General features: G+C 38.5%; 1 protein-coding gene across 1 annotated transcript; it reads right to left on the bottom strand.

Annotated features, from left to right (window-relative positions):
• Positions 1 to 212: 212 nt before the first annotated feature.
• Positions 213 to 11495, bottom strand: g6fl (g6f-like). The gene is made up of 10 exons (XM_028470467.1): positions 11368 to 11495; positions 9787 to 10119; positions 9193 to 9459; positions 8238 to 8576; positions 6287 to 6541; positions 2385 to 2510; positions 2091 to 2161; positions 1041 to 1067; positions 523 to 569; positions 213 to 234 (listed from the first exon to the last, which is right to left on the bottom strand). Exons 1-10 carry the CDS (start codon positions 11465 to 11467, stop codon positions 213 to 215), a joined length of 1587 nt encoding a protein of 528 aa, XP_028326268.1. The 5' UTR covers positions 11468 to 11495.
• Between the last annotated feature and the right edge of the window lie 728 nt (positions 11496 to 12223).

The raw sequence follows: 12223 nt of genomic DNA, 5'->3' as shown, positions 1-12223 counted from the left end.
GAATCCCAAAATGTCCATGGATTCAAAACAACAACGTTTCCATTAAAGGCTTTGCACCTTTATTTCCAACCCCATCACTGCTCACGGTGGCATTTCTCTGCAGGACTCAATTAAACTCTCACTCAGTTGTTATTTTTGATTCATTGAAACCTGCTGCAGTTGGGAACTGAACAGATGTGACAGCAGGATGAGAATGAGATGTGGGATGGTGATCAGTTCTGACACTGCTCGTATCTGAAAACAGAGCAAACACTCTCGCTCACACAAATGCATGGAGATAAAAAAGAAAAATCTCCCCATCCCAGACTTTTTCTCTCTCTTTCTTTATAGCACAGACACAAGCAAGCCCACGCAAAAACAGTAGCACACAGGGATGTCAACGTGTGGCATCATATCATGCCACAATGCCAGAATGATGTTCGGGTCAGCATGTGTGGGGAGTTTGATAAGAATGTGTGAGTAAGTGACAGCATAAACTCACACACAAGCACATTGCAAGTGATGCAAGACATTTTAACTTACCGCTCCAGTTCCTTGTAGATATCATCCACCCCTGTTGGATTCAAATCCTGCCATGAAGGCACAAAAAGGAGGGGGAGGCAGGGGGAGAGGGGATAGGAAGGGAGATAAAGAGTGTCACAGTGAAAAGAAAGACCACTAGAGGCCAGATTTATATCCCCCTAGTGTGTAATGAGATTGATTTGTTAATACCACTAATGTAGGGGGGGGGTGACAGGTGATAGGCAAGGACTCTCTCTGAAAGTGGGCTGACAGATTGGAAGTATGGACGACAAGTGTGAAGGAAGACACATCTGCTGACAGTGTGGGAAAATGTGAGACTCTGAATACACTGGTGGATGTGTCGACTGTTGCTCCTCTGTGTGTGTGTGTGTGTGTGTGTGTGTGTGTGTGTGTGTGTGTGTGTGTGTGTGTGTGTGTGTGTGTGTGTGTGTGTGTGTGTGTGTGTGTGTGTGTGTGTGTGTGTGTATGTGTGTGTGTGTGCTTGCGCTCAGACTCAGAGGGCAGATGCAGTTACTCACCATGTAGACTGAGTCCTTGGGAGGGGCCTGTTGGAGAGCAGAAAATGTGTTTAATGAACAAAAAATATATAAAAAAAGAGGGATTGTGAGAAAATGAGGAAAAACAGAGACCCATTTATGATGCTAAATGCAGTGGTGAAAGTAATTAATTATTATTATTCATGATAATAACAATAATAATAATACATTTTATTTAAAATGCACTTTACATTTGATAAACAAATCTCAAAAAGTAAAATAGCAATAAAAACAAAGAGTACCAAAAAAAGTAAAAGCAGCCTATGGTTTCAAAGTACTCATATTACATTTCTACACCTAAGCGTTATCAACAGACATTGTGAAACTACAAAAAAAATAAATGACCAGACAACAATCAAATGTATCACATCATAGCCAACCAACCAGATTAAACGTAATGCACGGCGATAAAACAGTATTGAATGGAGGTTATTTTTTCAGTTTTAGAGTTCATAAATGTATTTATACTTAGAACCTGATACATTTTTTTTAAATTTTGAATTGAACTCATTGGTGTTATTTTATTTTTTTTTAAAAAAAGAATTGAACATTTTGACAAACCTTTTATTTTATAAAGATGCCTTGCTTTGTGGAAATTTTTTTTTTTTTTTCCAAATTTCATCTCGTCCTTTTTAAGTTCATACATGAGATGTTTACTGCATGCAAGGGAACCATGGCAAGATTTATTACCAAAAATAAACATAGGGGGTGAAAGTAACTCTTAACTTTTACTTTGAGTACTACTTAATTTACCTACTTTTTACTTGTACTTGAGTATTTTATGTATGACTTACTTGTACATGTACTTGAGTAACAGTACTTCGACTTGAGTAGGATATACCAGGACTCCTTACACCTCTGGCTAAATGTAATAAATACACTACACAGATATAAAAAAGGGGGTGTGATGTTAAAGAAAGAGGAAAGTGAATGAGTGCAAAACATAAAAGTGAAAAAGGGTTTTTGAGGGCAATGCGTGGCACAGAATTCATCAAAGGACTATTAGGCATTGACTATGACAGTGTTCATCACCTCTCTGACATCTGGATTCTCATAGATGTTCTCTGTATCACTCAAGTGAACAGAGAGAGACTGCTCAATACCTACGGATAAAAAAGAAAAAAAGAAGATTGTCACCAGCCTTAGCAGCAAACACTCTTCTAGACACATATAGAGACACATTGACATACACACCAGAATAGTGAGGGAATTTATGATGGACCCAGAGGATATGTCATGGCCAACATCACTCAGTTGCAGCCAACAGGGGTTGAAGATGGACATAACACGGCAAGAAGTCAAAAAACAAATTGCCGGCAGACTCACCGCGATCAGAAATGTGTTTCTGTCTCCATAACAACACGCCAACAGCTGTAGCAACCAGGGGCACCAGGAGTAATAAAGCAGAGAGAGAAGCGAACATGGAGGGGTTGGTGACATCCGCACTAGTCTCTACTAAAAATTGAGAGAGGGGATGATAAAAGCAAGTGTTACCAACAAAACTAATATTGAACTTATATGGTGTGTGCGTGTGTGTGTGATTGACAGATGCAATGAATTCAATGAAAGTGGCTTAAGGGTTGTTCTCCACCTTGCTCTTTTGTGGAAGCTAAGATGAGGGCAAAAAGCTTGCTCTAACACGCATTCGAAGTCTTGTTTTCTTCACCGTGTTACATGGGTTTGCATCATACTGTCAGTCATAAATAATAGGAGCAGTTAAAGAGAGCCAGAGATGCTCCATCAGAGATAGTGAGCATAGGCCAAGTAACAGCATTGGACGTTGATCTGGCAGTGAATGAAGGCTATCGCTCAGAAAAAATAGACAAGCGTTCAAAAATACAATAGGTCAGTTAAAAGTTCATTACACAAAAACTCCCTATACAAGCATTCATCATCGCACATATACTTATTATGTATGTGTTATTGGTGAAGTGTGTGAAATTCAGTTCTACGATGTGAATGTTGCAACAAATCGCCTCAAGCCACACCAACAAACTAAAGCTATGTTGAAAGAATATGAATTGAATGAGACCCTTAAGTGACCCGCGTTAACAAAAGAGGTCCTGAAGTAATACTTGACCTCACGCACTGTGTTTACCCAAGTAAATATGAAGGCATCTCGTCTCAGCGTGTGTGTGTGGCACTGATAATATGGATAATATCATAAATATTTATCAATGCTAAGACATCACTTTTCTCCCACTGTCCACTTTCTACTCTAACTTTATTATTATTATTATTATTATTATTATTATTATTATTATTATTATTATTATTATTATTATTATTATCTTACTTTACTTTATTTTTACTATTGTAATGTGTGTGCATTTAATCCTTATTTTTAACAGTCTTTTACTTAATTATACACTTATTTAACATTCATTCTTTCTTTTGTCTTTGCTTAACGTTTATTCTTTTATTTGTGGTACTTTCTTGAGTGGCTGTAACAAAATTTCCCCCTGGGATTAATAAAGGAATTCTGATTCTGATTAAATGTGACCTGGCCGTTCAGACAGCACTCACATTGCAAAATATCAGATACGTAGTGGATTTAGGAACACATAAGAAAGTGGCCTAGGTCAGATTTGAAAAAGAAAAATCAGATTTGTGCTGTTCAAAATGTCTTTAACAGATCAGATACAGGTCGCAAATGGGCAAAAATCATATTTGGGTGGCATTTACCTGCCTCAATACAGTAGGCCAGAGGTTCCCAATCTTTTTCAGTTTTAGATGATGTTACAAATAAGGAGTAGCCAGGATTAGTGCATGCACAAAGTGACAAATGCGCCACCTCAGATATTTTTATACTGCATTGTATTTGAACTAGATTTATATTTGAAAAAGATTAAGTATAGGATACAGTTGTTTGATCTGTATTGTGAGTGATGTGTATTTGAAAAATAATAATAATTTAAATAGTACTTTTTTTTGTTAGTTTTAAACATTTATTTACTACGTACTACACATTCTAGGCAACTCCATTTTAACTCAGGGTGACCCCACATGGGATCCTGGCCCCAACGTTGAAAAACACTACAGTAGGCTATTGGAAAACAGGTGGATAGCATGGGAAGGATTAGCACAAGCAGCTCACTGTTGTAGCAGTCAAATTTTGTGGAGAAAGAGAACACACAGTGATCAAAGTTGTCAGATTTGTTTGCATAATAAGGCTGACATCAGTCTTGCAAAGCATAGCCACAGGGCAGCACGGGAAGCAGGAGGGTGGTGCTCGTTTCCACAGTGATTGCTGCAGCCTCGAGTACCTGAACAAGCGCTCTGCTCGCTTTTCATGATGCTAAGTAATTAGTTGTGACAGGTGTTTACAGTTTACACAGGGAACAAAATGAATGGCTACAGCAGAAATAAGATTTTTTTAAACATTTGTTTGCAGCTCCTGCATTGCTACTCAGAGCTTCTATTACGTTGTTTGAAGAACCAAAGATGAGCAAATACTAAAATCACTGAAGCATCTCCTCAAGCATGCACAGATTTTGTTTGTAAACGGCTTAATCTTCCAGCTTCACCTTAGCCCTGGTGTTACAGCTTTTAGCCATCTGTGATTATGTGCTGTGTAATGTGTAATTGATTGGTTAGTATATTTAAGGTTTGCTGATGGAATACTGTATTGAGAGCTGACCCTAAGTCTGACCTGTACTGTTCTCCATGCCAGTTTTAACGCATGAATTATGGTAATTGAGTGTGGTGAGGTGAGGCGTAAATCCCTTCAGTTGCTAACCAAACCATCCCCTCTCTCTGTCTTCCTGTCTCTGTCATCATTTCTCTCATCTTCTTCTGCCCTACCAATTTCTTTCCACTATTAGCACTTTCCAGTTCGCCTGTTTTATCTCAAACAAGGCTGTGAGTGATTCATATCACTGCAATTTTAGAGCAGAATGGTTGATAGGAAGCATACTTAAGACCGGCTTGAATGCTTTGGAAGTGATGACCAAACAGTAGATAGCATGTGATTGCACAAAAAAACCCTGACATTTGAAGTATTTGTGAGCTGCTGAGTACTGTGATTGTTTCAATTTTGTGTTCTCCGAGGTGTGGCACCAGTATAGAAGAAAATCTATAATGTGAGGCAGTTTTAACTTTGGAATGTTGGACTTGACTTGTGGATGAAGCATAGAAATATAGAAAGTCATTTCACCTTTCACTCTGGGAGAATGTATTGTTTTATAATAAATACATCTCTAATGATGCCTTCTAAAACAAATAGTTTTGGAAAAACCAGTTTAGTTGGGCTGCTTTTCAGCTATGTGAATGTAGGCCATTCATCACCTACAATACTTGAACTTTCTACTTAGCCCTGTCCAAACACTTCCATGATAGTTTAAAACACTTACTTCCAGCATACATAAAACACAAGCGATGGACGATATTATTGGCTGATATTAGCCATATAATGTGACATGGGTTGACATAGATATCAGTTTTTCCTCGGTTTGAGACAACATTTAAAAATGAGTATGGCACTTTTTCTATTACTGAAGGAAATTGGAAATTTAGCGTTGAACAATATCGGCATATCAGCTATTATCAACTATTATGAAACATCCCTAAAAAACACTTAAATACAGGCTCAAACTATAGGCTGCATCTCATTCTTCTGCCTACGTTACTATTATGGCCATACCATCAGTGTGCATCACGATGAGCTTTGAGTCCCTCAGTCCCACTGCAGTATCACTCTCACTGTGCTCCCCCACAGCTCTCAATACAATGAGAGTGAATAATTTAGCATTGGTGAAAAGAAATAGTATTTTAAGGTTCTGAATTCACATATCAGCTGAATAACACTGAAAAGTTGGCTATTAATCAATGTGATGAGATGGACTGGTAAAGTGTACTGTGCCTCCCACCCTGAATATGCTGAAGAGGCTTCAGGGCCCTGAACAAAATAAGCAGCCAGAAAAAGCGAGATAAATTGATACAAGGAACGACAGACGGAGGATGAATGTCCTCTCAAGTCTTTGTCAGCTTTAAGGCTTTACGTATTTAACTGAAGAAATAGCTTTGAAAGCTATAATATTTACGCTCTGTCAGGAAGTTTTACATTTTTTGATTTTGATTTTGATTTGACTTCTCAAGGTATTATGTGACGTTTTCATGAGCACAATATGATAATCATCTCCTCCAAGCTGAAAGATAATCTGCCTGTACTGGAAGAAAGACCTAAAAGAGCTGAATAAATCATTGTGATACTATAAAATACCTCTCACCTTCCAAAGGCTGTGTAACTTCTTGAATCGCCTGGAAGACCTGCCCATCATTCAGCTGAAGGATACAGCTGTAATTTCCTGTTGTATTGGGGGTGATGGGTAAGGGCACAATGGTCTTGACGCTGCCTGGACCGTTGTTAAACATTTGTAGCTTGTAATTCTCATTGTGATGTCTCCACACAACACTCCGGGCATGAGACCGCTCAGTGAAAGCACACGACAGCTCCAGCTTTGATGGATACTCGAGGACCTTAACTATGGAGAAGACAGAGAGCAGTGAAGGAAAGTTTTAAATGATACCAGCTGTTTTGGACGAAGAGTTAGGACATCCGGTCGTAAGAAGAAAAAAAAGCTAAAGACAGGATGAAAAAGTAAGTTAAAGGGTAGTGTGTGAATACAGAAAAGGGCAAGGACGGAGAGAGAATAATGAGGTAAAGGGAGACTGCTCTGAAAAACAAAGAACAATTCAGAGAGGGGGATCAAAATAATATATATTCATTAGAGTGATTTGCTGCTAATGCATTGGTTGACTGTGACTGATGCTTAGTGTCTCATCAAACTGAAATGAGAATCCATCTGGGTGTAATCAAGCCCTGCAGACCCCCCCTCACACACTCCTATAAAGCACACACACATTTCAGCTATGATTAGTGTGATCAGTGTGGGCCACCTACAGTCGTGCTCGTAGGGCAGCAGGTACCATGGTACATAATGATACTTTTAATGAGGTGCGGTAAAAATATATGCATCACGTGGTTAGCACTGGTTGTTTGTGGGTAAATGCATGTGTGCGTGTGTGTCAGTGTGTGTGTGTGGCTGGAATGCAGATGTGTGAACCATGACAATGACAGTGACGGATCGACCGGTCATGTCTGGGCAGCTGTGATGGATGTCAGTGAGACTGTGATTAGTAAAGCCTTCCAAGGCCTTCATGACAGAACAGTGGATACGTGTGTGTGTGTGTATGCGTGCGTGCGTGTGTGTGTTTGTGCATGTGTGTTCCCCTACAAAAGGGTAAAAACTCCCCAAGGCGTACTCAGAAAATCAACAGGTCCTCTTCTCTATTTGTCTTCCTTTTCAGTTGGCAAATCCATTGAATGTCATTCTCAAGGAGAAAATGGCAGCATTTTCATTTCGTAATGTGACTTCATATTAATATAAAAACTGATACAAATCTATTGTCCACGTGTCCCTTGGAGAAGCCAATGAGAACAATATATTACACTCAAGGACACCATTTCACGACTAATTTTTTTCCCAATTACTAAGCTAAGCAACTCCTTCCACAAGGTCACACATTGGCCCAGTGCACAAAAAAATAAAAACAATACAATCCGACTACGGTATGTCTTCTTAAAGAAAAATAAGTTGAGGAAAGACAGTTGCAAGTTGTCCTTTTGTAATTCCAGTCTCTATAGAGAAAGGAATTACAAATGCACAGCAGTAAAAAATTTTTGAAAAGCCTATTTCACACTATTCGGTGAGTTTTCCACATGCACATTGCACAGGGTTGCGCAGTTCCTCTTAAGATTGCCAACTTCCTACGTCAGAATGTGCATGTATCAGTAATAACAGTGCTGCTACCTGTTTAACGATGTGCAGGTTCCCCCTGTTTTTTTAAGACATAGACCACACTGATGTAACTTCTGATACCAATACATAAGCAGCAGATATGAAGTCGACTCATCTATGGGCAATAAGATCATTAAAATTCAATTGAAAGAATGTATCAGAGTTTGGCACTAAAATCTATGCCAAAGGGCAAAAAGCTTCCTTTGATTGTCTTGGGCTAATTTAACGCTTTCATCTTCATCATCCTGCACCTCACTTTACAGACACAATGAGCAGGATGTCAAAAACACTCTCATAAACCCACCCCCTCTTTATGTTTCATTCATTTTAATCTTTTTCCTCTCTCAGTCTTAGTCAACCTCCTGACCTTGATCTCTACCTCTCATTATGCTGAGGACGGTGCTCCGGCTGAAGACGTTGTCATTGAGAAACACTTTACAGACGTACAAGCCGCCATCCTTCAGCCTCAGTCGAAGTAGGAGAATGGAGAAACTTTCATTCATTGCGTTGTAAAGCGGCCCGGCCACTTGGAATCGTTTGCTTTCATTTGTCAGTAAAGTGGAATTCCTCCAGCGATCATACTGGTACACGAGCCTCATGTTATCCTGTTTGCTTGTGTCATGGGGAACCCAGTATAACTTTACATAGTCCCCTGGGACTATTGGACATCTCAGGATAAGGGACATCTGCATCTGAGTTGCCGTGGAGATCACGGGGTCTGCAGGCCGGGACAGAAGAAGAAGACAAATATTTATTATAAAAATGGTGCGAGAAAGCACCGCAACTGGGAAATAAAGAGTGTGAGTGAATAGAAAGTAAGGTCAAGAAGAACTAACAGAGTAAACAGAAGAGCATGAGGAAATGAAGATAGGGAAAAATTCCTACTACAATGGGGATTATGTTCTTATATGCTGAGAATCACTTCTTCTGTTATTGCATTCTGCTCTGCCTGATTAGCAAGCTGCTGACACAGGAGTTTTATACAACATGCACTACAGAGTCACTTACCATCTTTCAAAGCGGTGAATGAGGCCTTTTTGTCAACTGTTGGAAGAAGCGAAGCAAGAGAGGAAAGCAAATGATGAATAAAATATAAATGTAGCAACTCCAATATTCACAGGAGGATGATTGGGTTTTCATTTTGCTTTTGAGTCCTGAAACTGGTTGTAAAAGTAAACACTTTAAGGAACTGCAGCTATAGGACTATTAAATAAATAATGGTGTTGCTGGAGTTTCTGACATCGATGTTCGCTCACACCATCAATAAAAGCAACAACAAATGCACTTCATTACTCAAAGTTCCTGCATCTTTTCCCTCCTCTGCTCGGCCTCACCATCAACATTCACGTCCACGTTGAAAGCAAACAGAGTGCCCCTGCTCTTAGCCCAGGCTTGAACCACACACACATAAGCACCACTGTCACTCTTTTGGACGAGTGGAAGCTTAGTGAATGTGCCTGTTCCGGGCAAATTCTTGCTCCTCATGACAATGCCTTCAGGTGATATCCAGGTGATTCTGACCGTGGTAAAGTTGGGTGATATTTGGGCAATCAGTCGTAATGTACTGTTCAGAGGTACAGGAGAAGCAGGGCCTATGATGACTGGAGATCAATAACAGACAAATATTAAAGTGAAATTAGTCTAAATGATCAAAATCCATGATACAAGCTGAACCACAACAAAACCTTGCAAGTAAAAAGTTAAAAAAAATAACATAAAAAACAAAAACATGTTCAGAAAAAGTCAATGTTTACTCTTTTCAAACACTTACATTTTAAGACAATTGATTAAATCCTGCAGTGCAGATCTGACGCAATAAATACTTTATATCGTTCAGTGCTACATGATAAAGAAATTTGTTTTTAATTGGTTTTTAGGTGTTTTAAGAATTCCCAATGCAGTATACCAATTACAGTACTTTTCATTACCTGACAGAACAGCCAAGAGGATAAGCGTCTCCTTCTGGTTTTTCTTCTGATAGTCTATCAAGCATGAGTAAAGACCACTGTCTTCTACTCTTGGTCGAAATAACAGAGAGAAATTCCCAGTGTTTTTAAAGTTTGGATCCTCCAATGTCATGTAATGCTTGGGCATGTCTTCCAAGAACTTTGTCTCTTCGTTGGCAGAGAGGACCAATCTCCATTCATCTGTGAGATGTTTCTTAACTTTCCAGTCGATGGTTACGGATCCACTTACTGGTGTATCAATGCAGATCAATGTTGCAGGTGTGCCTTCCTTAATCACTACAACATCATCCCAGTCTGAGGGGGAAAAAGTCCCATTTTTATAAATTATAGTGTAGTGTTCAGGTATAGTCAATACATTAGGAATACTCAATTATTTTACCCTTGAGTTGAAGTCAGTTTTTTTAACTTTTATGCACAACAACAACAACAACAACAACAACAACAACAACAACAACAACAACAACAACAACAGCAACAACAACAACAATAGTAATAACAAGAGCGCAGAGTGCAAACCGTCATCGAGCACCAAATATCTTCTTTGCCAAATACTGGCAGTTATCTGGATCAGTGATGATATAAGTGGCATATAAATATATATGCCCATTAATAATACAGTAGGTTGAAATGTATGGGCACCCCCATTTAATCCTGATTCTATATGGATGAAACTCGTTTGGGTAATTGAAGAACCAACCCGACGTAACGGAGTTAAATTTCGTAAAGGTTGGTTAATCACTTACAAACTGAGATATGAATTTTTGAAATTATGCCAATGATGAGAGCAAGGGACTTTTTAATTTTTGAAACTGATCCAGAAGCAGTAAATTGATTCAGATCCCCCTCAAAAATGTAACAGAATCTTCTATGACATGGGGTGTGTCTCTGTTTAAAAATTTGTCAAAATTCATTCTCTTACTTTTGACATAATCTGACTAACAATCAAACAAATAAACAGGTGAAAACATGAGCTACTGGCAAGAGATAATAACAATAACACAAAATAAACATGAAAAAAGACCTGAGACTTTTCATTCGAATTGGTCAAGAATTGTGCCAAATACATCCAGAAACAAAGAAAAAAGATGATTTTGATAATGTTAAAGCTAAAATAGTCGACAAATAAATAAATAACTAGAAATAAAATGTGACAAATACACTTCTCTATTTTATGCGATAATTATACACTTGAATTTGTGAAGTTTATCACTATTTGGCAGTATTTCCATATTGCTATTTTGATGTGAATTTAATCATTTAAAGCAGGAGCTAAGAGTCAGGAATATAACAACAAAAACAATAAAGATACAACTGTAAAAATCTAAATTAAACAGGATACATTACTTAATTCACTTTGTCTATAAAGATGGAAATGAAGGAGAGACTTTTTACCTAAAAGGTAAGAACCGACTCTGACTGATTTTGTCCACACGGTGGAATAAAATCAGCACTGTTTGATTTGAAGAATAACTTTTGCAGGAAAATGGAAAACATAACTAATGTACAAGCATATCTTTTTAAATCCCTGAAAATAATTCATACCTGTGATGTCAGTGAGCGAAGGATTGACCACAGTGGAGAGAATGAGAGTGAAGGTGACAAATTCAGGCTCCATTGCATTCTGAAAGGAAAGGAAAAGCATTCTCCTACCACTCTGAGCTTACTTAAATGTGTGTCAGAGCACCAAATTTTGTTCTGTACCCTGCAATATGTGTGTCTTTGACTGACATGGAAACGAGTGTATTGTATGTCCGTCTTCCCACCAGGATGTGAGGCAACCAACAGGAGCCCAATCAGCAGGAAAAGACTGTCATTATCCAGTCATTCATGTGTGCTCAGGCCTGATAAACTACACACAGGCATCACCACAACACTGGCCTGTCAGTACTTGGTTTACATTGCTGGTTTTAATATTTGATACCGTCCTTTGGGTTACACTTCTGTGCTTATCATTTCATGGGTTGTTTTGTGGTTTTGCATATCCTCTTTCAATGGGGGTTTTGTAGATCTTTTTTGTTTTCCTTTATGTTTTTTTTGTTATATTTCAGCCTATTCAGTGGAACACAAAGTTAACATGTTAAAATTAGAACTAAATGTCAGGAGTTAAAACTCTGATTCCTTTTTCTATTGGCTTTTGATTTCCTTCTTTTTGTCTTCTATTTAGATTCAGTTCTCTAATTCTATGTCTGTAAGAGGTTTCGTGTCTCTCGGTTTCAATTTATTTCTTTGGTTCATTGGTCCTATGATGGGTTTCAACCAAAGGTGGACTTGGGGTTAAGGAAATGGGCTTGTTGGCATTTTCAGCAAATCATATTACCAAAAATTGTTCCCTGGACAAGGCACTATACTGCACCTAAGGGATGGGTTAAAAGCAGAAAACAAATTTTGAGTGTTTTTT

This window comes from Gouania willdenowi, chromosome 16 (assembly GCF_900634775.1).
Source record: "Gouania willdenowi chromosome 16, fGouWil2.1, whole genome shotgun sequence".
NCBI lineage: Eukaryota > Metazoa > Chordata > Actinopteri > Blenniiformes > Gobiesocidae > Gouania > Gouania willdenowi.
The sequence above is the reverse complement of the archived record's forward strand: the minus strand, read 5'-3'. Positions and strand labels throughout refer to the sequence as shown.